The following is a 23,945-nucleotide window of genomic DNA, read 5'->3' as shown; positions in this document are numbered from 1 at the left end:
TCAATTCTTCGGCGCTCAGCTTTCTTCACAGTCCAACTCTCACATCTATACATGACCAGTGGAAAAACCATAGCCTTGACTAGACGGACCTTTGTTGGCAAAGTGATATCTCTGCTTTTCAATATGCTATCTAGGTTGGTCATAACTTTCCTTCCAAGGAGTAAGCGTCTTTTAATTTCATGGCTGCAGTCACCATCTGCAGTGATTTTGGAGCCCCCAAAAATAAAGTTTGACACTGTTTCCACTGTTTCCCCATCTATTTCCCATGAAGTGATGGGACCAGATGCCGTGATCTTCGTTTTCTGAATGTTGAGCTTTAAGCCAACATTTTCACTCTCCTCTTTTACTTTCATCAAGAGGCTTTTTAGTTCCTCTTCACTTTCTGCCATAAGGGTGGTGTCATCTGCATATCTGAGGTTATTGATATTTCTCCCAGCAATCTTGATTCCAGCTTGGGCTTCTTCCAGCCCAGCGTTTCTCATGATGTACTCTGCATATAAGTTAAACAAGCAGGGTGACAATATACAGCCTTGACGTACTCCTTTTCCTATTTGGAACCAGTCTGTTGTTCCATGTCCAGTTCTAGCTGTTGCTTCCTGACCTGTATATAGGTTTCTCAAGAGGCAGGTCAGGTGGTCTGGTATTCCCATCTCTTGAAGAATTCTCCACAGTTTATTGTGATCCACACAGTCAAAGGCTTTGGCATAGTCAATAAAGCAGAAATAGATGTTTTTCTGGAACTCTATTGCTTTTTCCATGATCCAGTGGATATTGGCAATTTGATCTCTGGTTCCTCTCCGTTTTCTAAAACCAGCTTGAACATCTGGAAGTTCACGGTTCATGCATTGCTGAAGCCTGGCTTGGAGAACTTTGAGCATTAGTTTACTAAGTCGCCTCAGTCATGTCCAATTCTGTGTGTCCCCATGGACTTTAACCTGCCAGGCTCCTCTGTCCATGGGATTCTCCAGGCAAGAATATTGGAGAGGGTTGCCATTTCCTCCTCCAAGGGATCTTCTGACCCAGGGATTGAACCTGCATCTCTTAGGTCTCCTGCATTGGTGTGCGGGTTTTTAACTGCTAGCACCACCTGGGAAGCCCCTACTATTATGTATGAAACACAATAAATAATAAAACACAACACTAATAATTTTTGAAGAGCCTTTACTTTCAAGGAAAACTGAACCATCACTCAACTTCCTTTCATTCTTCATCCCCAGTCTTTAAAATAATTTTTAAATTTTTATTTATTTTATGTTTGGATGTGCTGGGTCTTCGTTGCTTTTCTCTAGCTGTGGTGTGCGATCTTCCTGTTGCTCTGGCTTCTCTTGTTGAGGAGCATGGGCTCTGAGGCATTCGGGCTTCAGTAGTTGAGGCATATGGGCTAGTTGCTCTGCCACATGTGGGATCCTCCCCAACCAGGAATCAAACCCACGTCTCCTGCATTGGCAGGTGGATTCTTTACCACTGAGTCACTAGGGAAGTCCCATCCCTTCAGTCTTAAAGTTTCCCTCTCTTATAACTTGGAATAGATTTCAGTGTCCCTGTGTTTTTAAATCTCACCTCTAGTTAACATACTAGACCAGCAGGTAGAAAGCAATCCCCACAAGTCTTGTTTATCAGTGGACCTGCTTCACTGATGTGTCCAAATTTCCTAACGAAAATGAAAAGAAAGAAGTGGAAAGCAAAAATGAGTGAAAATAAAATGTAATTTAAATCAATGAATGAGATGGCCATATCGATTGACTAGTATAGTTCTGGGGATGAATATAGGCAAGCAGTCCTGAGAAGTACTAGTTCTTAGTATTGGTGATCTTAGCCAACAGAGGAGGAGGGACGCTGCCTTCCCTGTGTTCTGCACTGTAAAGAGCTGAGCTCTTTAATCAGGTAAACCAGGCTTTACATCCTGACTCCATCACTTAATTAGCTCTGTGACCTAGAGCAAATGACCCCCTTTCTGGGCCTCAGTTTCCTTGTCTATAAAACTGAGATAGAACACCTACCTTGTAAGGTTGAGTTTTGGATTAAACGTTATAGCCAAAATGTAAAGTTTCTAACACAAAACTTCGAGGCAAGCTAAAACTATTACTTCTCCCTTTCTCTCCATTCCCCTCTCCACGTCCCACTAATGTTCAGTACAAGAACAAAATATCCTGTGGATGCTCGATTGGATTCAGGAATGATTATGGTATTAAGTTCACTACCCAACCCCAGCCCAGGGCCAATATTCCCAGAGGAACGGAGCATGTGATCAGAGATCTGGGCTTACATCTGAACCTTTTACCCATACTTGGAGGGAGCAAGTAAACAGGAGAGGGGCTCTGGCCTGAGCTTCTGAGAATGAACTGAAAGGCTGGCAATGTGAGCGTTCGCCAGGCCCTGCTCAGCCCCGTGGCTGCACCACACTAAAAAGGCAATTTGGCCCCTGTAGCAAAAGGAACTTCCATATACTGTCAATGGGAGTGTAAATGGGGACAACCTCTTAGAAAACAGTTTGGCATTAGTTAGTGAAGTTGACCATATCCTGCATGTGCTATAACCCAGCTTCCAGTTATAGATTTATACTCTGGAGAAACTTTCAAATGTGTCCCAGGAACATTTTCTCTTCTGGTGCCAAACTGGTAACAACCCAACGTCTCTCAGCAGTAGAATGGATACATAAGCTATTGTGCAATCCAAAGAAGAGGGGATATGTGTATACATGTGGCTGATTCAGTTTGCTGCACAGCAGAAACTAATACAACATTGCAAAGCAACTATATACTCCAATAAAAAATTTTAAAATAAAGTATGATACCTTCATACAGTAAAATATTATAAAGCAATGAGAATGAACAAACTACTGCTACAAGAAATAATATGGAAGAACTTCACACACATAATACTGAGCAAAAAAAAAAGCCAGACACAAAAGAGTGTGTTTCTTCAAAAATAGGCAAAATTCATTTGTGATGGTAAAAATCTGAATCATGGTAACTCCTGATGGTGGGTAGTGACTGGGAGACAATACAAAGAGAAGTGGATCCACTTTGTGTTATATGTAATAAAAAGTTTACTTTAAGTTACATAGAGTGTGATCTATCCATTTACATAAGTACAACAGCAGGTAAAAAGTATATAAGTACAAAAGCAGGTAAAAAGTACAAGAGCACTAAAAAGTAATTTTAGTGATACATATATAGATAGTTCACTATTTTAAAAAAACAGTCTGGGAAACTAATGACTGGAAGAAGGGAAAGGAGTGTGACCAGAGGGATAGACATATGAAGAGCTTCTCAGCTACTGTGAAAGTGAAAGTCACTCAGTCTTGTCCGACTCTTTTGCAACCCCGTGCGCTGTAATCTGCCAGGCTCCTCTGTCCACAGAATTCTCCAGGCAAGAAATTGGAGTGTGTTGCCATTCTCTTCTCCAGGGGATCTTCCCAACCCAGGGAATGAACCCAGGTCTCCTGCATTGCAGGCAGATTCTTTACTGTCTGAGCCACCAGGGAAGCTACAGGCAATGTTCAATTTCTTACTCTGGACGATGGCTACATACGTTCATATTATTATTACTAAAAATATGCTTGTGTTGGGATTTCTCTGGTAGTCCAGTGGCTAAGATTCTGCATGCCCAATGCAGGGGTCCCGGGTTCAGTCCCTGGTCAGGGAACTAGATCCCACATTCCACAACTGAAGACCCCAAGAGCAGCAAATAAGACCTATTATTCAAATAAATAAATAATAAATACGTTTTAAAATATACTTATGTTTTATATACTCTTCTATAGGCATGCTATATTCCACAATAAAAGAATTAAACATAAACCCAAACAAATAAAAAATACACACCCTTAAAAGACAGAGTAGCAAAATGTAGCACTGAGATCATTTTCAAGAAGGAACAGCCCTTTGAAAACATCTTGTCCAACCATCTCATTCAAGAAACTGAAACAGAAGTCAGAAAAGGTAAGTGTCTTACTCAAAGTGACCCAGTCGATTACAGAGCCTAATCCGGAACCTAGGTGTCCTCCTGTCTTCTGGTCAAATGCTCCAGAGACCCATCCAGACTCACCCCATCAGCTCTAGTTTCCTACTGTCTTCACAGTCACATCTCTCATCTTCACACTCCATGAACCTCACTATCTTACAACCTGTTTTCCTCCTAAACTTGGAAGTTTTGTGGTGGGGAAATGAGATCAGGAGAGAGATCGCTCCCCCTCTATAGATACTGCAAACATTTAGAAAACCACTCAAAATGTTGCGTAGAAGGGAAAAAAAATCTAGTAGTATAGAAACAGTTCTGGGTCTATTTTTCCACTACTGGATATTCTGACTCATTAATGAAGCTCTCGGGCTTCTCTGTACCTCCAACCTGCCGGTTGACTTCTGGGAAGGGTCTGAGAGTCAATGAAAGAAAACTCTACTGGGGAGTTCCCTGGTCCAGTGGTTAGGGCTCCTCACCTCCACTGTAGGGGGAGTTCCCTGTAGGCCTCCTTGCCTCCACTGTAGGGGGCACGGGTGCAGGCCCTGGTTGGGGAACTAAGGTCCCACTTGCTTCGCAGCATGGCCAAACAAAGAAAAGAAAACTCTTCTTCTCTTTGTCCCAGCTTGTTGTTCAGTTGATGAGTCACGTCCGACTCTTTGCGACCTCGTGGACTGCAGCACTCCAGGTTCCTCTGCCCTCCCCAGCCTCCCGGAGTTTGCTCAAATTCGTGTCCATTGCGTTGGTGATCTCCTAGCACAAGCTTTGTTTTTGCAAAGAGTGAGCTCTTCTGCCACCTTGTGACAGAGAATGAGAATAGATCTCACAGCCTTTCCTAAACCTGCTCCAAGGTGGCAGCAATGAAACAGGCTACCCAGATACTAATGGACAGAAAACTTCAGAGAGACAGACAGTAGGGAAAATTGTCTGATACAAGAAGGGAGCAGAGAACCACGCAATCATATTAATGAACTAGTAAGCAAAAAACCATGAAACCTAGGAAAGGCAACGGAGCCCCTTTACTCTCCACCCACCTGCCCTGCCAGGAGAATCTGGCAACTGAGACGATGCTGCTCTGGACCATTGAAGATCTGAGGTGCTGAGGTTCCCTCCACTTGGCTTGCTTCACTTCGTGCCCTTCCATAGGCCGATGTCTTTCAAAGGTGACCTACGCTTCTTCACCTCCAATTCACTCTTAACCCCCGCCTACTTCCACCAACTCTGCTAGAACCACTGTTAGAAAATTGTTAAATCCAGTGAACTTCTATCCTCCTTATACACTCTGCTCAGTGTTTGACCAGTTCACAATTCCTTCCTTGAAATACCCGCCTTTCTTGGCTTCTAGGACATCCATTCTCCTGGTTTCCTTAGCTCAGATGCCACCTTCCTCAGAGAAGTCTTCTCTGACTCCCCTACTTAAAGTGGCTTCTGAGAACTCCCTGGTGGTCCAGGGTTCAGTCTGAAGTTTCACTACCGAGGGCCCAGGTTCAGTCCCTTGGTGGGGAACTACGACCCTGCAAGTCGTGCAACACAGCCTAATAAGAATAAGAACAATAACTTCCCTGGTGGTCCCGTGGTAAAGAATCTGCCTGCCAGTGCAGGGGACACAGGTGTGATTCCTGGTCCAGGAAGATTACACCAGTCACGGAGCAACTAAACCCAGGCGCCACAGCTACTGAGCCCACACGCTCCAGAGTCCGTGCTCCGAAACAAGAGAAGCCGCTGCAATGAGAAGCTCATGCGCCGCGACCAAGAGCTGCCCCCCACTCGCCACAGCTGGAGAAAGCACGGCAACAGAGATCCAGCGCAGCCAAAAATAAATAAATAAAATTAACTTACTTTTTAAAAAGTAACTTAAAATAGTAATAATAATAAAGAGGCCTCAGTCAGTTCTCCTTCACCTCGCCACCCTGTTGCTTCATGATGATTATCACAATCTTTAATTATCTTGTATATTTATTTGTGTATTACTTATTATTAGCCCCCTACCCTATTGAGGGGCCTCCCAGATGGCTCAGTAGTAAAGAATCCACCAGCAATGCAGGCGGTGCAGGAGATGCAGGTTTGATCCCTTGGTTGGGAAGATCCCGTGTAGTAGGAAACGGCAACCCACTCCAGGATTCTTGCCTGGATAAACCCATGGGCAGAGGAGCCTGGTATGGGGACGCAAAGAGCCCCCCATGGACAGAGGACCCATGGGGTTGCAAAGAGTCGGACAGGAATGAGCACCCAAGCACGCACACACTATTTTATTTCCAACTGTTTATCGTCTGCTTCTCATCGTTTCACATGAATGCAGATTTGGCTGGCTCACTGCGGGAAAGGTGTCTGGCACACAATAGGCGCATAATAAAAACGTGTGGCATGAAGGAATGAACTGAAAGGCACTGCAGCTGCACGCTCAGCGCTTCTTCCCCTTCTTCCACATTTCAGGAAACATGTCTTTCAGGGACACCTCTCTCCTTTCTGTTTTCGCACCAAGATTTTCCTTCATGCTCCATTTAGCCAGACTTCAACTTGAATTTACATGTCAGGAAACAGAACAGTACTTAAATTATGATTTGACTCAGATCTTATGAACTCCCTTAAGGAAAGTCCCTTGAATCAAGCTCCCTTTATATCCCCAGAGCATCAGCCTCTAGAACCCACTTAGGCACAGTCAAATGTATGTTGGTTGCAATGGAGTAAGTGCACTCACAGTGGGTAGAGCAACTGCAGAGCCTCTGGACTCAGGCAGAGGGTCTGAGTAGATCTTCATTTCTGCTTTATGATCCCCCTAGCTATGTTGCCACAAGGTCTATAAAGTATTACACGAGATGGACTGTTGTGCTGTTGAAAGTGATAGTAGCTGCCGTGTCTGACTCTTGGCAACCCCATGGACTGTAGCCTGCCAGGCTCCTCTGTCCACAGAATTCTCCAGGCAAGAAAAATGGAGTGGGTTCTCATTCCCTTCTCCAGGGGATCTTCCCAACCGAGGGATTGAACCTGGCTCTCCTACATTGCAGGCAGATTCTTTACCATCTGAGCCACCAGGGACGCTCCCTACACAAGATATGTACGCTTTATTAAAAAAGACAATTTTTGAAAAACCTACAAACTGCACACAGTATCACTCTTCTAGTGCAGTTAGCTCTTCCTCACAACTTTTCATCCCAACAGTCATATGAATATGGTCCACCTACAGTCACTTCACTTTTTTATTTGGTAAATATTTACTTGTTTGTTTCTGGCTGCACTGGGTCTTGGTTGCGCCACATGGGATCTTTTCGCTGTGGCACATGGGTTCTGCCTTGGGGTGCACAGGCTTCTCTCTAGTTGAGGTGTACAGGCTTAGCTGCCCCATCGCATGTGGGATCTGAGTTCCCCCACCAGGGATCGAACCCATGTCCCCTGCATTGCAAGGCAGATTCTTAACCACTGGACCACCAGGGAATTCCCTCACTTCACTTTTCAGAAGTGTGAAAATGTACACAGCTAGACAGGTACATCTGTGCTCAGGTAAGTTTATGTGTATAACAGTGAATGAATTCTAGAGATGACTGGGTTGGAATGCTCCATTCACAGAGGAGAAAACTGTAATTCAGAGAAGTCAAGCAACTTTCTCATGTTGATACATTTAACTGCAGGGGCTCACCTGGAACCCACTTCTGTTGATTTCCAGTGCAGTGCCCCCTTCAGTGTAACTCACTGGATCAGTCCTAGTTGTCTGCGCTACTCTAGAAATAATTTACCTTAATAGAAATCTCGGCACCTCTTTATGTTGGTGTGTAAATCTACATGCCCGTGTCAGTGAGCATGCATGCGAATGTCTACGTGTCTCCCTGCAAGTATTTGTTAAGCATATCGTGTCAAGCATATCACCTCTGTTTATGCCCTGTTTATGCCCTTTCTCCAGGGGAAACCTCTAGTTAATTACAGTTCCTTATGTCCCCACCAGCAGTGAAGTCAGGTGAAGATATTCTGAATCAATCATTAACAAGCAAGCTTGGTCCTCTCTCCAATAAACTCTATTCCTGGGTCCTGAGAAAATGTGGCAGATCAATTAGGGTGGAACCAGACTCGCCCAGGGTCAAACTTAGTTCTAGGGCAGTGAAAGCATTTAGAGACAAGGCTGTGTGTGGTGGTGTCAGACCAGCCACATACAGTCTCTACAAGGAGAATGTGCTCAAGCTAACATGGATACCATCTTGGTTTTCAGCCTAATCATTACATCCTATGATGCTACCAAGAAAGGTAAGTACTCTTCTAGCCGACTGTCCTGAGAAATCCTAAGAGAGTCCTAGAAAGTGTTTGGGGGTCTACTCTGTCAGATAAAGATACAGGCAATACTCAGCACATGAGGCTTTCCAGTCACCCCCAGATAGCCTCTAAGTAAAACATATTCAACTCAGAAAGACAGCTGTCTGTTTCATGGGAGGAAGTCTTCAGAGAATGTGATGCATTCTTCTGCTTTGTTCATGTAACTAATGTTAAAATTCCTTTCACTGAGAGCTTTCTTTGCTGGAAGGTGTTGTCACAGTTTCACTAAGACTCCCGAATTCATTACCCTTCATAAGATGTCTTCCTTTTTAAAATTATTTATTTATGTGTTGGCTGCACTGGGTCTTCATTGCTGTGCGTGGGTTTTCTCTGGTTGCGGTGGCACAGGCTTCTCATTGCCGTGGCTTTCCTTGTTGCCGAGCACGGGCTCTAGCGCACGTGGCCTTCAGCAGTTGCAGCACACGAGTCAGGAGTCGTGGCTCACGGGCTCAAGAGTGTGGGCTCAGTAGTTGTGGGGCTTAGTTCGCGCTCGGTGTGTGCAATCTTCCTGGATCAGGGATCAACCTGTGTCCCCTGCTTTGGCAGGTGGATTCTTATCCACTGGACCACCAGGGATGTCCAGATGTCTTCCTTTTCTAAAGCATTATGTCCTAATAGATGGGGATGCTCTTGGGTGGGAAAAGCTGAGAGAAAAGGTAATGTGAGGGTAGAATGGTACCACTTACTGCTTTCATGGGCTTCCCTGGTGGCTCAGATTATTAATAATCTGCCTGCAAAAGCAGAAGACTCAGGTTCGATCCCTGGGTCAGGGAGATCCCCTGGAGAAAGAAATGCCAACCCACTCCAGTATTCTTGCCTGGGAAATCCCATGAAGAGAGAAGCCTGGAGGGCTATATAGTTCACGGGGTTGCAAAGACCCGGACATGACTGAAGCAACTAAACAGCAGCAGCAGCAACTGCTCTTTGATAACTGTTTATTTAAAATATGATTTTTCAAAGTGTCCTAAATGGTTCATCTCTAAAATTAGCTCATCAGAGCTAAGGCCAAACAGCATGAGGTGCAGCAGCAACAAATTTAACAAATGAAGAACCCTGTGATTTATGTGCCAAAAAGCATAACTGTGACCTATGGTTCTATGGGAAGCTAGAGAGATAGATACCTTGTCCAAAGTTACACTTAATAAATGAACTTTCGAAGGTTGTAATACAAGAAGGTAGATGGGACCGGAAGGGGAAGTGATAATAAGCAGTGTTTGAAGGAATGGGTTGGTTCATCTTTTCATTAACTTAGTTAACTCATCTTTTTTTCCCCCCAAGGATAATAAACTGGTATTCAGTTCTATTTATACTTCACTACCTCCCACTTGCATAAATCTTAAAGTTCTGGGAATTCCCTGGTGGTCGAGAGGTTAAGACTCTGAACTTTAAATGCAGGGGGACACAATTTGGTTGGGGAACCTGCATGCTGCAAGGTGCAGCAAAAAAAAAAATCTTGAAGTTCTTTTGGGGAAATGTCTGATCTCCCCAAGTTTTATGAGAAGAAACTGCATTCTCTTTTTATCTCCCTCTCCAGTGCCCAGAATTCCAAACAGAAAGGACCCAGTCAAACCTTACCTTTTTTTCCCCTCCCCCAGAATTTAGGGATAGCAGCTGCCAAGTGGAACCACTGCCTGATCTCTTCCCAAAGGATGTGAGAAGCATCAGAGCTGAACTAATTCGAGGTAGGCAATGGGCCCTTCCTGAAGAATCACTTTGCCACTCCAGGACCTTTTTTTACCTTCAAAAGATGCTTGTCTCCCCCATTCTGAGCCCAGCTCTCAAACATTCTATTCTAAAGCTATCAATCCCCGAGAGGCTTTCTGGAAAACTTTTTTTTTTCTTTTCTGGCCACACTGCGTGCAGGGATGTCAGTTCCCCGACCAGGGATAGAAACTGCGCCCCTGTAGTGAAAGTGTGGAGTCCTGACCACTGAACCATCGGGGAGGTCCCTGAAAACCCATTTTTAAATTAACTGTTATGGAGACTTCCCTGGTGGTCCAGCGGTTAAGACTCTGTGTTTCGAATGCAGGGGGCGTGGGTTCAATCTCTGGTTGGGGAACTAAGCTCGCATGTGCTTCGCCACATAAATAAATAATCAGCTGCTGTTTAAAAAGACAAACTCTTACGAACTAAGGCATAGCAATATAAATCAAAGAGATGGGATGAAGAAAGAGGAAGCAGATCTCAGGCCCCTCTGTGTTAGAGAAAACAACTTAGGAGCATCTCTCTGCACTGACTACAGTCACCACTGTCTTCAGGGGACCCGTGGTGGGAACGGGGAAAGGCAAGGCTTATATATTCAGTACCGTAGACACATGCTGAGGAAGACCTGATGGAAAAAGAGGAGAAAGTACAGCAGTGGGCCGTGAATGGAAGTGGGCTGGTGGGGCACCATCCAGATTAAGAACTGGCTTCATTTTCCTCTCTCGTTTTTCTCTTTTCAGAAGCTCAGGCAGAAGCCAAAAGGCCCATGTTCATTCAAAACCAGACTGTGGCTACCTTGCAGTGTCTTGGTTCTGGGAGCAAAGTGAAAGTTAACCTTGTACATTCAGAAAAAAGGCAAAAGGTCAAGCACATTCTGAAGAACCTGAGAGTCATGACTGTTCCCTGCAGAAACAGCACGGCCCCCCCAAGCTGTCACCTAACCCCCGCATCCAAGGTTCAGGCTGGATTCTTTGTGACAGGCAAAGGTGAGATTGGAAGTTGAGATGGAGGTAGGCACTCACTTTTAATTGACATCCTTGGAGGCAGGTGGAGCTTGAAAGTCAAAGTGTTAGTCACTCAGTTGTGTCTGACTCTTTGTGACCCATGGGCTATAGCTGCCAGGTTCCTCTGTCCATGGAATTCTCCAGGCAAGAACGTTGGACTGGGTTGCCATTTTCTTCTCCAAGGGATCTTCCCAACCCAGGGACTGAACCTGGGTCTCCTTCGTTGCGGATTCTTTACCATCTGAGCCACCAGAGAAGCCCCTTAAGTGGAGCTAAAGCCTCAAGGACATGGATTAGCCTCTTCTTTAGGCAAATCTATGTAAATCTTTTAAATGTAATTTTAGGGCATGGATTAAGCTCTTTGGCATTTGATTATTCCTGCCGTCTGTTCACCCCATGTAACACTGTGGGATACAAGAGAACTGACATCAAACAAGTGTTTATTCTGATATTATCACCTTTGACAAATTACTTAATTTCTCCAATGTTCAGTTTCCATAGCTACAAATGAGAGATTTGACTAGATGGTCTAATTTCTAGGTATGTAAGTCCCACAGCAAGAAGCAAGTCCTCTTAAATAGCCTTTTCAAGCTGTTAATATTATTGCAGAATAATCTCTAAGATTTCCATTTAAATATAATGTATCTAATGCTTCCTATTTAAAACAAATTATTTTGTAATAAAAGAAAGCATCATCTCCTAAGTTATCCATTTCATCAATTTGGATTTTTATAGAGCTTCTTTAGAAGTGAGGGAATTCTTGCTCAAATATCCTTGACCAAAGAAAAGCTAATGTTGCGATTCCATCAGCACTGGGAATGGAGTGTTTTGTGTTTACAAACATGCTCCACCTTAATACCCAGTTACCTAGCAGAGGAGGCCTAAAAGAGAGGAGATGCCAACAGGGATGACATTAACTTAGCACTCTATTTGTTTGTTTATTTTTGGCTGCGCTGGGGTTTTGTTGCTGCTCGCCGTCTTTCTCTAGTTGCAGTGAGCGGGGGCTGCTCTCCAGCTGCTGTGAGCGGGCTTCTCATTACAGCACCTTCCTCTGTTGCGGCACAGGTTCTAGAGTGCAGGCTCAGTAGTTGCGGTGCAAGGGGTTAGTTACACCCCGCGGCCTGTGGAATCTTCCCGGACCAAGGACTGAATCCTTGTCCCCTTCGTTGGAAGGTGGATTCTTAACCACTGGGCCGCTAGGGATAGGGAAGTCCTGGACATTAATTCACAAGCTGGGAAGAACTGGAAATACACTGACCGATGAAGCCGATTAAGTACGTTTTGAAACAGTGTCTCCCGGGAGGTAGAAGAAAAGCCACACTGAAATGCCATGATCCCTGTGGCTAGTGGGCACAGTTCTTCTATGCCGAGAGAGGATCTCTAGGTTTTGCCTCCTCTCTCTGTTTTTAAATGTTGGTTATTTATTTATTTATGTTTTGGCCACACTACACTGCTTGTGGGATTGTAGTTCCCTGACCTGGGATCAAACCCTGGGCCCTCAACAGTGAAAGCGCACAACCCTAATCACTGGACAGCCAGGGAATTCCCCTTTCCTCCTCTTTTAATCATAACATCACTCAGTTTGAAAGGTATTTTTCACACCTGCTTTCTCGTTTTTGTTACCTATCTTCACATCACTCCTGTGACATAGACCAAGAATTATTTTTGCTATAACCATCCTGCAGATAAGGAAACGAAAACTCAGAGAACTTCTGTTACTTGTCCAAAGTGAGATTTATTTACCTTCATCTCATTTGACCCGGAAACACATCAGTTATCACTTCACAGAACTGACTGGCACTATGATGGAAAAAAATTCTATGCAATTCTCTTGTTTTGCCTTTTGAGCCTGTTGGCTCTTTGTCTCTGCTTATCTTTGCCAACAGTCTTCCTGATTAAATAATAATGGGACTAATTCCCCTGCAATTCATGTACAGTACCTGGTACTGTACCCACTGGTCTCTGAAGTAAAGAACTGTCATTTTCACATCGACTCAAGACCTGGGAGAGTAGTTCAGAAAAGTCAACTAGGACGTACAGACCTTAATTTAGTAGGCAATGACAGGAGACCATTAAAAATAGAACAGGAACCACTGTCCGGATTGGGTTAGATCAATTCTGGAGGCATGTGAAGGTGGCTCCAGCCCACAGCCAGCACCCATCCGCATTCCGTCTTTGCCACGGCTGTCTGAGTCACTACCATCTCTCACTTGGATTCTGCAAGAGCCCCTCAGCAGGTTGCTCTGCTTCTATCAGGCGCCCCTCTACTGTCCATTTCCAACTCAGCAGCCCATTGATTCTTTAAAAACAAAGCCATCCATCCGGTCACTTCTCTGCAAAAAGACTTGCAATGGATCACCATTCCAAGCAGAACGAAAACTGAAGTCCTCAAACTGGCCTGCAAAGCCCAGTGACGGGAATCCATTTGCTTCAGAAACTCCTTCATCCCCTACGACTGTCACCGTGCTCACTCCACTCCAGTCTCACAGGCTTACGTGCTCTTCCTCTAAAACAGGACACACTCTGGCCTCTGCCTAAGTCCCCTGGCATCTGTGTGGCTAGTCCTCTCACCTCCTTCACATCTTTGTTCAGTCCTCATCTTCTCAATGAAACTCCTGTAGGTTGCCCAACCACTGCCCACCTGCACACCCCCCCCATGCTGCGCTCTACTTTGTTTCTTTCCAGAGCATGCATCCTCTTCTAACCAACAACATAGAACTCGCTATACTTACTGTCCTCTGCTTCTCCATGTACTCCTTCCCCTTTGCTAGCTCCCATGCTGGAGTGTGTTCAGCTGCTATGTCCACAGTATGGAAGCAGACCCTGGCACAGCTAGATCTTCATTTGTTTAATGGTTATTGATTTGGCTGTACCAGGTCTTAGTTGCAGCACTCAAGATCTTCATCACATCATGGCGCCTGGACTCTCGTCGCACCCGAATGGGCTTAGTGGCTGTGCAGCATGTGGGATCTTAGTTTCCCAACCAGAGATCAAACCCACATCCCCCTGTATTGCAAGATGGGTTCTGAACCACTGGACCACCAGGGAAGTCCCTAGATCTTCATTTTTAAATATATGCTAAAAGAATGAAATTGAGGGGTGCGTGAAGCTGAGTGGTCTCCCCTTCTTCCAGTTCCTCCTCTTTCTCCAATTCTCTCTCAAAGTCATTGACTTAGACTTCACTCACTAGACAGACCTGCCACAAACTATATTACTTCAGTTCTTCCTTGGACTTTGAAGCCATCTTTTTTAAAGAAGGGACTTTCAACAGTGCTATACCTTCCCATCCTTATTATTATTATGGCTGTATGAGTGATAAGCCAAGAAAACATGGTCCACTCCTTCATTCTGATCCTACGTTAGTAGGATAAAAGCATCAGGGGACTTAATCCATATCTCTTATTACTATATCCTCACTTATTCTTTCATGTTATCAAGGCCCATGCCTTAAACCTATGGATGGATCAACAGAGGCAAAGTTAGAAGTTTTATATCAGCTGGGTAAACTCAGGCAAAACCAAAGGCAGGATAAAGTTTTCTCAGTTGTCCCCTCATTGTTTCTTTCTTGTTTTACAGCTTTTTTACCAGGGTTCTCTCAATGTAAGGTCTATCCAGTGATGGGGGCTTCATCAGAGACTTATCCCTCCACTACTACCTCCATAACTCCTGGGAAAAAAGGAGAGAAAACTACAAAGATTGATGGTTTTTCTAGTCCTCTGAATCAAGGTACAGAATGTGTAGAGGTGAGACAAGAACAGACAGAAAAATTCTCAGCCCCAGCACTAGCCTGGGTCTCCTAGAATTTTCCTGGAAGTAGAGAAGCTACATACAGTATGCATGAGAACATCACTCCATTTCTTATTAAAAAAAAAATCAGCTTCTCTGTAAAGAAGGTCCCAGAAATGTCTGTAGTTTGATACTTTTAATAATCCTTCACCTCCACACAAGTGAGCTCACCTTGTTGCCAGATTTGGTGACAACATACAGGGTTTTGGTGTGGTGGGTAAGATCCAATGTGTGAACAAAGAGACAATGTTTAAACTCTAATCAATCATTACAGTGATGACAGCAACTAAGAAGCATGTTTTTATCTGCATTGTTTTAACCAATAGCCCTCCCTAAATTGGCCAGGACTCAAATTCTGTAGGATTCCAGCTGGGTTACTTCCCAGTTCCAACAGGAAAAATGTAAATATGAGATTAAGAATAACAAGATGCTTATGAGCCATTTGGCCCCAAATTTGGCTTATGACCCCAAAACGATGGCAATTTACTGAAAGTCACTCAGTCGCGTCCCAATCTTTGTGACCCCATGGACTATACAGTCCATGGAATTCTCTAAGCCAGAATACTGGAGTAGGTAGCCTATCCCTTCTCCAGGGGATCTTCCCAACCAAGGAATAGAACTGGGGTCTCCGGCATTGCAACTTGGGTCTCTTTACCAACTGAGCTATCAGGGAAGCCCCCTATTCCTACTATGCCCCACTAAATTGAAAGGAACATAGAAAAGTTGATTTGCTAATCCCATGTGGCATGTGTGTTAGGGTACAAGGGCAGAGATCCTGAGAGGGCTGCTAGAGACAGACTCCCTTGTGTAGATTTGCTTCCCATGAAAGCAGTGCAAGAATCAATCCTCCCAGCAAGCTCACTACTGGGCACATACCGTGATAAACCACAATTCAAAAAGACACATGTACCTCAGTGTTCATAGCAGCACTATTTACAATAGCTAGGGCATGGAAAGCAACCTAGATGTCCATCAACGGATGAATGGAAATAAAGAAGTTGTATATATACACAATGGAATATTACTCAGCCATAAAAAGGAAGGAATTAGAGTCAGTTGTAGTGAGGCGGATGAACCTAGACCTGTTACACAGAGTGAAGCAAGTCAGAAAGAGAAAAACGAATGTATATTAATGCAAATATTATGGAATCTAGAAAAATGGTACTGATGAACCTGTTTGCAGGGCAGGAATAGAGACACAGAGAATGGACTTGTGGACACAGCAGAGGAAGGAGATGGGGGATGAAATGGGGGCGTAGCATTGACATATATACATTTCCATCTATAAAACTGACTCCTAGTGGGAAGCTGCCGTATAACACAGTGAGCTCAGCCTGGTGCTCTGTGACGACCTAGAGAGGTGGGGTGACGGGGGTGGGAGGGAGGTAGAAGAGGGTGGAGATGTGTGTGTGTGTGTGTGTGTGTATAGCTGATTCATGTTGTTGCACAGCAGAACCCAACACAACATTTGTAAAGCAATTATCTTCCAATTGAAAAATTTTAAAAAGAATCAGTCCTACTTGATCATGGAAAAATTCCAAATCCTAGTAAAGGTGACTCTGGGAACACACTGCAAAGGAGGTGAGGGCAGAGGCCATGATGCCTACCCCACTCCTGACTCTGAGTCTGAACTGGAAATTCAGTTTCTGCCTCTGAATCAGGCGGGGCCCCTCTTGGTCTCGTGAACCAGGAGTCCTGCAAGTCAAAGGGTCAATGTCTTCCCTCTCTTCAGTTCTCACTTCTCCCTGTCCACTCCTCTCTGTCCTTTTAGACACAGATGAGAACCTAGAGAAGAGGAAGAAATGGAGCATCGTGGTCAAGGTTCTGATTGCAGTCACCTTGTTTGGCAGTGGAATCGCCATTACCGTGTTCATCATTTTTGAAGTCCCGTGCCCTGTGAGTTTGCTGATGTACTGGATCCTTGGACTTGATCTATACAGACCTCCTTCTGTCCCGGAGGCAGGCGGGCATAATGAGAAAAGCACAGACTCTGGAGTGTGGACATAGCTGCCACTCAATACTCACCAGCTGAGTGGCTTGGAGAAAGCTGTTTGCCTTCTCCAACCTCAGTTGCCTCATCTTTAAAATGGGACTAACGATATTTGCCTCTTATGGTGGTTAAGAAGTTTCAGTGAGATTCTGGGAGAAAGGTTTCTGGCATATAGGGTGCTGTTTAGCTGCTAACTTGTCTGACTCTTTTGCGACCCTATGGACTGTAGCCCACCAGGCTCCTCTGTCCATGGAATTTTCCAGGCAAGAATACTGGAGTGGCTTGTCTTGTCCTTCTCCAGGGGATCTTCCCTACCCAGGGACTGAACCTGAGTCTCCTACTTGGCAGGCAGATTCTTTACCTGAGCTACCTGGGAAGCCCCCTGGCATATAGGAGGTGCTTACTAAATGCAAGTTCCTTTCCTCTGTGGTACTTGGACATTCTCTAGGGAGGATACAGCCAATAGGAATGAATATTTGCTTTTCTTTAGAAGGAGTGATTTTTGGTAATTCTCTGGTGGTCTAATGGTTAGGACTCTGCACTTTCACTACCAGGGGCTGGATTTGATCCTTGGTCGAAAGAGAGAGACAATTTTCTTTAAATCGTCTGATGTGAGGTTTGGAAGATAATCAGATGCATAGCAGCCACCTAAAGTTAATACCAGTCATTTTCCCCCTTCAGAGTCGATGTCAACGAGTCAGAGAGCTATACCAGTGCCAGCGGTTGTGGAAAAGGCCAAGGAAGGAAGACCAGCACCCTGGGACAGCTGAATCCCAGCCTGACACTCAGCCCAAAAAGGAAAGTGTTTTCTGTATGGCTACTGTCATTTGCCTGGAGAAAATGGGGTTCATGTATAAATTCTAGGAGATAGGGAGCTGCTTTAGTTGTGAAGCAAATGTGGGTAATTCTTTATGTGTCAGGAAATGGGCAGGTACAATATTGCTATAATGCAATAGAGTACTTATTGAAAATACCTACTTCTGGGGATCAGATATAATGAATCAGAGTGGCTAGAATGGGACCAGGAATCTTATGATAGACTTTTTAGTAGAGGCAGATTTACTGTGAAATTAATGACGCTTAAATTCAGGATCCATAGGACCTGCACACAGGCCTTGTATCCAATTTTGTACTTTGTATATTTGCACTTTTTATTAAAAAAAAAATGGTTCCTGACATTTTAAGAGCTACAGAGCTCACAATTTATGTCTCTAAAGGCTGGATGCAGCTTCTGAATATAAGAAATTGATGGGTGCCCTCTCTACATCTACAAAAACACACTGAAGCAAAGAGATGAGGTCTCCAATATTTTTTATATTAAATAAGGTGGCTGTTTTTGTAGAATTATAGCACTGAGAATGAGTCTCAAAGATTATCTAGTCCAGGATGAGACACATGCTACCACTCTTTTAATTCCATGTTAATTGAAAATATCAATAATCAAGGGACCTCCCTGGTGGCCCATTGGTTGGGATTCCGAGCTTCCAATTCGGGGAGGGGCATGAGTTCGATTCCTGGTCAAGGAACTAAGACCCAACATGCCACGCAGCACAGCCAAAAAATAAATAAAATAACAATAACAATAATAAAATAATTTTAAAAGAAATACTTAAAAAATCATAACCTACCAGAGTACAATTAGAAGAGGATATGTTCCAGAAGTCTAATGCACAGCACTGTGATTCCAGTCCCAATACTGTATTACATACTTTAAAACTGCTAACAAACTGGACCTTATGCATTCCCATCACAAAAAACAAATGATAATTATATGATGTAATGGAGTGTGAGCTAAAGCTACTGTGGTAATCACGCTGCAATTTATAAATGCATCAAATCAAAACGTTGCACACCTTAAATGTACACAACGTTACATGAAAATTATATCTCAATTTTAAAAAGTCAAGCGTGGCACTCTTTCCACCCAGGCATGGCATCAGAATCTTTATTTCACAGTACTTTAGGTAACGAGTGATGACACATTTGTCATTTTTACCATTTTCTATAATCCTGTTTCTGCTAAGATTAGATGATGTGCCCTTGGAATTAGTATAATTCCATAGTTTGGTGTATTTTTAGTTCTATAATCCCATCTACATTATTATTTCTACTGAACATTGAAAGAAACAGGCCTGAAGAGGACTAAAAAGTCTAGTCCAGAGTTAAAAGTAACCATGTAACAGCAACTCGGATTGAATTTCCTCGATGAACAAAATAAACTTATTAAATGATGAATGAATTAATTTTAAAAAAGCAATTTTTTACACACTGCCTCATTTGAACCTCATAAAAATCCTGAGAGGTAGCTAGGATGGGTATCTACATCTTATTGATACTTACACTAATGCTCAGAGAAGTTATGTGACTTTCCCATGGTCACACAGCTGGGAGAAACAGAACTAAATTCAGAACTAAAATTAATTCCCGTACTTAATTTATTAGCTTATTCACCTCTTCCACAAAGTTTTACTAAAAAGCTTCTATGTGCCAAGTTCCCTCTGTTCAAGAGGTTTATAGTCTATGTTCTACAACAGTTAAGAATTTAGAAAATACATACAAAATCAGATGGGGAATAGATCGGGTATAATGAGACTGTAATGGGATTAGTAAAAAATGTTTGGTCCATGGACTTCCCTGGTGATCTAGTGGTAAAGAATCCACCTGCCAGTGCAGGGGCACGGGTTCAATCCTTGGTCCAGGAAATTTCCACTTGCCACGGGGCAACTAAACCTGTGCACAGCTACTGAGTCTGTGCTCTAGGGCCCGTGCTCCACAACAAGAGAAGCCTGTGCACTGCAGCTAGGAAAAGTCCATGCACAGCAATGAAGACCCAGTGCGGCCGAAAATAAATTTTAAAACAAAATTAAATAATAAAAATAAATAGTTTTAATTATGAAAAAATAAATATCTGGGTCTACATTGCCCCAGATCTTTGTAGCGGTGGTTTAGTCATTTCGACTCAGGTCTCTGCCCCTTCTCAAACACAGTGAGATTGTTCGGGCTGGATGCCAGGAATGAAGTAGAATTCCTGTGCATCTGGGATTCAAAATAGCTGCACATCCAGGGCCCTTTCCACTCAAGGCAAATAGGTCAAGCAAAGGGTGGCTGGGCTGTTTGCTAGGAGGTTATACGTTCCAACAAACTAGCTTCTCATCCATAAGTGCACCTTGCTGATACTTTCTCAGTGTAAGCACAATAATTTTTCTTAAGATTAATGGGGAATAAAGAGGCAAAATGATGTGTCCTTGGAATTTTATGGGGTTCTGTACTGAGCCATCTCTTTATTGGTCCATAAAGAAATACCTATTTGTGTCCTTTATTTTTCATATTTGCCTTCAATCCACAGGTTGGACAAGATGCTCCCAATTCATCAAGTCCCAAGAAAGCTGTAGAGATCACCGTGGTCCACCAGACATACTTCTGAAAAGTTCTGCTCTGCCTCACACATTGGAAGAAGGATAGCACACTGTCTTCTCCTTACTATTAGTCAATATGGGCAGATTCTTGCCAATTTTACCCTCGTATCTTCAGCAGGAACATTACGATCAGACAGTAATGCCAGGTCAGTGAGGAGAAAGCCTGGACTTACAGTCAGAGTTACTCTAATGTCTTTGCTACTGACTCAGCCACAAGCCTTTGAAATTCACTTGGAACTCAAACGAAAAATGGATATTTTTTTCATCTCATCAAATGAAAACAAAGGTCTTCCCTCTAAGCGCTATATGAATGGACACATCACTCTCTTTGACAAAAGGTTTAAACACAGTCTCCGAGGAACTGAGCAAAGCAGCCCTCAGTGTGGCACACTGACTCTCAGCTGACTTCTTGCACTGGCTCTCAGCCAGCTGAGGGTGGGGCTCCTGTTTTCCCGCTGGCATTCACAGGGCTTTAAACCTCTGCCCCAGCTCTCCACACACTGGGGAGGGGAACATGACCCTGAGCATTCCAAAGGGCCTCCTTGTGACTCATCCCCAAGGGCATACAAAGGACCCAGACAATATCTCTTGATAATGCAGAATTCCTGATGTGGAATTATACGCTACCATCACAGTGAGCTGCAGACATTCACAAGCAATCCAGAGCAACGCAGTTATGATGTTCTTTCTCACAGAGGCATGGCTCAGAGTCAAGCCTGACCTCACTCAGAGTTTAGTGAGAAAGTGAAAAGGCTGATTTAAAAAAAAAGAGAAAAACTTAATGCAACATTTATTGTATTTCTTACCTGTTGTATCTTTCCTTCCCTTACTTCAGCTAAGAGATAGTCCAAGAAAGACTCAGTTTATATGGAACTTCCCTGGCGGTCCAGTGGTTAGGAATCCACCTTCCAATGCAGGGGATGCTGGTTCGATTCTTGGTTGAGGCATTAAGATTCCATGTGCCTCGGGGCAACTAAGCCTGAGTCCCAAAACCAGAGAGCCCGCTATACCGCAACTACTGAGCCTGAGCTCTGGAGCCCACGAGCCACAACTTGAGACAAGCTGTGTGCCATGCCAAAGAGCATGTGTGCCTCAATGTAGCCAAAATAAAAAGGCTCAGTGTACAGAATGTATTATGAAATTAGATTTTCACGTATACATTATAATTTAATTATTCATGAAACTCACAACTGTGGGTTACAGTGCATATGAGTTTTGACAATGAAAACGCAACATAAACAATCTATTTTGTATGGCAAAGAATTTATTTACTTTACCATTAAAAATTGTTTTATTCAAGAGATTTTTCTAAAAAAAAAAAAAAAAGAGAGAGAGATTTTTCTAAAAAACTGTCACTTAACATACCGATACTTTCAATGCTAAGATACCTATGTATTACCTAACAAAGAATTTTTGCAACGACTAATCTTACAAATTCAAAATTACAAAACTCAAATTCATGCTCTAAAAACCGCATTTTGGGAAATGCTTTTTTTATGATGGTACGAGACAGCTAACCTTAAAACAGAGTTTAGGTGAAAAGAGGACTGGCAGAAGGGATAAGAAGGGTGTTGTCCTGCTTCTTTTCCTTTTATTTTACTATTTTTTAAATGATTTTTTGAGTTTTATTTTTTGGCTGCACTGTGCAGTGTGTGGGATCTTAGTTCCCCAACCAGAGATTGAACCCACCACCAGGGAAGTCCCCTACTATTTATTTTTTTGTCCTGCTTCTTTCAAGAATCTGAAACCATTCCATTTCATTTTGGTGAAATGTACCTGCACCTAAGTAAATTGTGTGATAAAGTTTTATTAAAGTATAAAGGAGATAGAGAAAGCTTCTGACATAGACATCAGAAGCGGGTAGAAAGATGCTTGCTAGGGTTAGCAATGGAGTTATATACTCTCCAAAGAATCCAAAGAATGTCTGGAAGTTGTAAATCCCTGGTGGCTCAGATGGTAAAGCGTCTGCCTGCAATGCAGGAGACCTGGGTTCAATCCCTGAGGAGGAAATGGCAACCCACTCCAGCACTCTTGCCTGGAAAATCCCATGGACAGAGGAGCCTGATAGTCTACAGTCCATGGGGTCACAAAGAGTCTGAGCGACTTCACTTTCACTCCCATAATTTACATTTTAAGATAACAGAATTAGCCAGAAGGTTTAATCCAGAGGCTGTCCGCAGGCAGGATACATTATTGTTATATAATCCTAAGAAATGTAGAGGGGAAAAAAAAAAGTTTGTCCTTTCTTCCTCCTTGAGAATTCCAGACCCCTCTCTCCTTGGGGACCCCTAGACTTATCAACGTGCCTAGGAAATGACTCTCTCAATCTGATACTCAAGCTGAGCCTTGAAGAGATGGAACCAAGCATGGAAGACACCAGTTTTCAAGGAAGCCCTAGAGATCGTGTGCTTGTGTGTTCAGTCATGTCTGATTCTTTGTGACCCTTTGGATTGTAGCCCGCCAGGCTCCTCTGTCCATGGGGATTCTCCAGGCACGAATTCTGGAGTGAAAAATAAAAAAAGAATACTGCAAGAAATATATTTTCTCCTCCAGGGGATCTTCCCGACCCAGGGTTGAACCTGCACTCCCCTGGGTCTCCAGCACTGCAGGCAGATTATTTACCACTGAGCCATCTGGGGAAGCCCAGAGATCCTGCGAGTGCCCTAAAGTTCCATAGAGCATTCTCTGAAAATACGCTGGGCAGAGAGGATAGGGCACAGGGGCTGGCCCTGGAATAGAGGAGCATTGCCCTCCACTGGTGCATAACATCACCTCCAGTTTATCCTGCCATCTGTGGCTCAGTCTAACGAGGAAATAGTGGCAGGGGTGCGGCGGGGGAGAAGAAGCCTGCTCCTTCCCAAGACCACTGGGAAGGATGATCAAAAGCTTTCCATACTTCATGCTTTTAGTTGAGGACTGATGCCTACAGTCATCTCTACCTTCCCAGGCTTATCCACCAGAGAAAGTGCTTTCATCCAGAAACAGGCAATAAAACTTGCAGCAAAGTCTATACTCATTAGCTCTTCTGCCAGAATATAATGTAGGCAACATGTAGAGTGATTTTTCTTTATAGAGATTCACCGATGGAATAAAAATTGTTTACACTGCTCTGGGGACTTGTTTCCCCAGACAAAGAAAGGTCCCTCTGAGGATTTTCTGACTGCCTAATCAGTTACCAACCACTGGGAATCTTTGAAAACCAAAAGATAGGGGAGAGAGAGGAAGGGAAGGGAGAATGCCCAGGTGGACCTTGGGATGTGACCTGTATTCTGCAGATCGCTTCACAGTGGGGCACAATTCCTCCTGTCACCACGACAGGCTTAGCTATAAACTCAACTTGATAAAATGCCATTTCTATGGGGAGCCAATTACTCCTCTGGAAGTGACTATTACTACCATATTTTCAGTTAGCACAAGTATTAAGTTGTGTTTTTCTCAAGTCATAAGCTAGACAGGACTTAAAGTCATTCTACCTTTTTTAAGAATCTGAGTCATCCCAATTTTTTTTTGTTTTTACTTTTTGGCTATGCTGGGTCTTAGTTGAGGCATGTGGCCTCTTTAGCTGTGGCATGTGGGGTCTAGTTCTCTGACTGGGGATGAAACCTGGGCCCCTTGCATTGGAAATGCAGAGTCAGCCACTAGACCGACCACCTGGGAAATCCCTCCGTACTTTTTGATAGGCCTAATGATGGCAGTTGCTTCGGGTAGAGAAAACACATTCACAGACATCTCCAATTTAACTTTTGCTGCCACTGCTAAAGGACGTTAAGTAAATAGCTGTATTTC

The 23,945-nt window shown here is 43.6% G+C and overlaps 1 protein-coding gene and 1 long non-coding RNA gene across 3 annotated transcripts in view; one reads left to right on the top strand and one right to left on the bottom strand.

Annotated features, from left to right (window-relative positions):
- Nucleotides 1–2,912: 2,912 nt before the first annotated feature.
- The window catches only part of LOC120866405, a 38,434-nt gene continuing 17,401 nt past the window's right edge, over nucleotides 2,913–23,945 (bottom strand). Inside the window, exons 2-3 of the long non-coding RNA XR_005721651.1 lie at nucleotides 3,828–3,923; nucleotides 2,913–3,697 (exon numbers count right to left, since the gene is read on the bottom strand). This is a non-coding gene — a long non-coding RNA (uncharacterized LOC120866405). The remainder of the gene's footprint in view (nucleotides 3,698–3,827; nucleotides 3,924–23,945) is intronic.
- Nucleotides 8,136–20,167, top strand: CUNH17orf78 (chromosome unknown C17orf78 homolog). 2 transcript variants are annotated; one of them, XM_040244112.1, is made up of 7 exons: nucleotides 8,136–8,193; nucleotides 9,855–9,941; nucleotides 10,704–10,949; nucleotides 14,544–14,669; nucleotides 16,525–16,649; nucleotides 17,425–17,547; nucleotides 20,090–20,167. In XM_040244112.1, exons 1-7 carry the CDS (start codon nucleotides 8,136–8,138, stop codon nucleotides 20,165–20,167), a joined length of 843 nt encoding a protein of 280 aa, XP_040100046.1. The 2 variants fall into 2 exon arrangements, with proteins under 2 accessions (XP_040100046.1, XP_040100047.1); XM_040244113.1 differs by lacking the exons at nucleotides 14,544–14,669; nucleotides 16,525–16,649; nucleotides 20,090–20,167 and having other exon boundaries at nucleotides 17,425–17,559.

Source organism: Oryx dammah, unplaced genomic scaffold, assembly GCF_014754425.2.
Source record: "Oryx dammah isolate SB20612 unplaced genomic scaffold, SCBI_Odam_1.1 HiC_scaffold_8, whole genome shotgun sequence".
Classification (NCBI taxonomy): Eukaryota; Metazoa; Chordata; class Mammalia; order Artiodactyla; family Bovidae; genus Oryx; species Oryx dammah.
Note: the sequence above shows the minus strand (reverse complement) of the source record. Positions and strands in the feature narration are given on the sequence as shown.

Excerpts from the sequence above, each read along its gene's own strand:
- CUNH17orf78 (XM_040244112.1), top strand. The coding sequence starts at position 8,136 with ATGGATACCATCTTGGTTTTCAGCCTAATCATTACATCCTATGATGCT. Across the intron at positions 8,194-9,854 it reads CTATGATGCTACCAAGAAAG|AATTTAGGGATAGCAGCTGC; the intron begins GTAAGTACTCTT and ends CCCCTCCCCCAG. Across the intron at positions 10,950-14,543 it reads ATTCTTTGTGACAGGCAAAG|CTTTTTTACCAGGGTTCTCT; the intron begins GTGAGATTGGAA and ends CTTGTTTTACAG.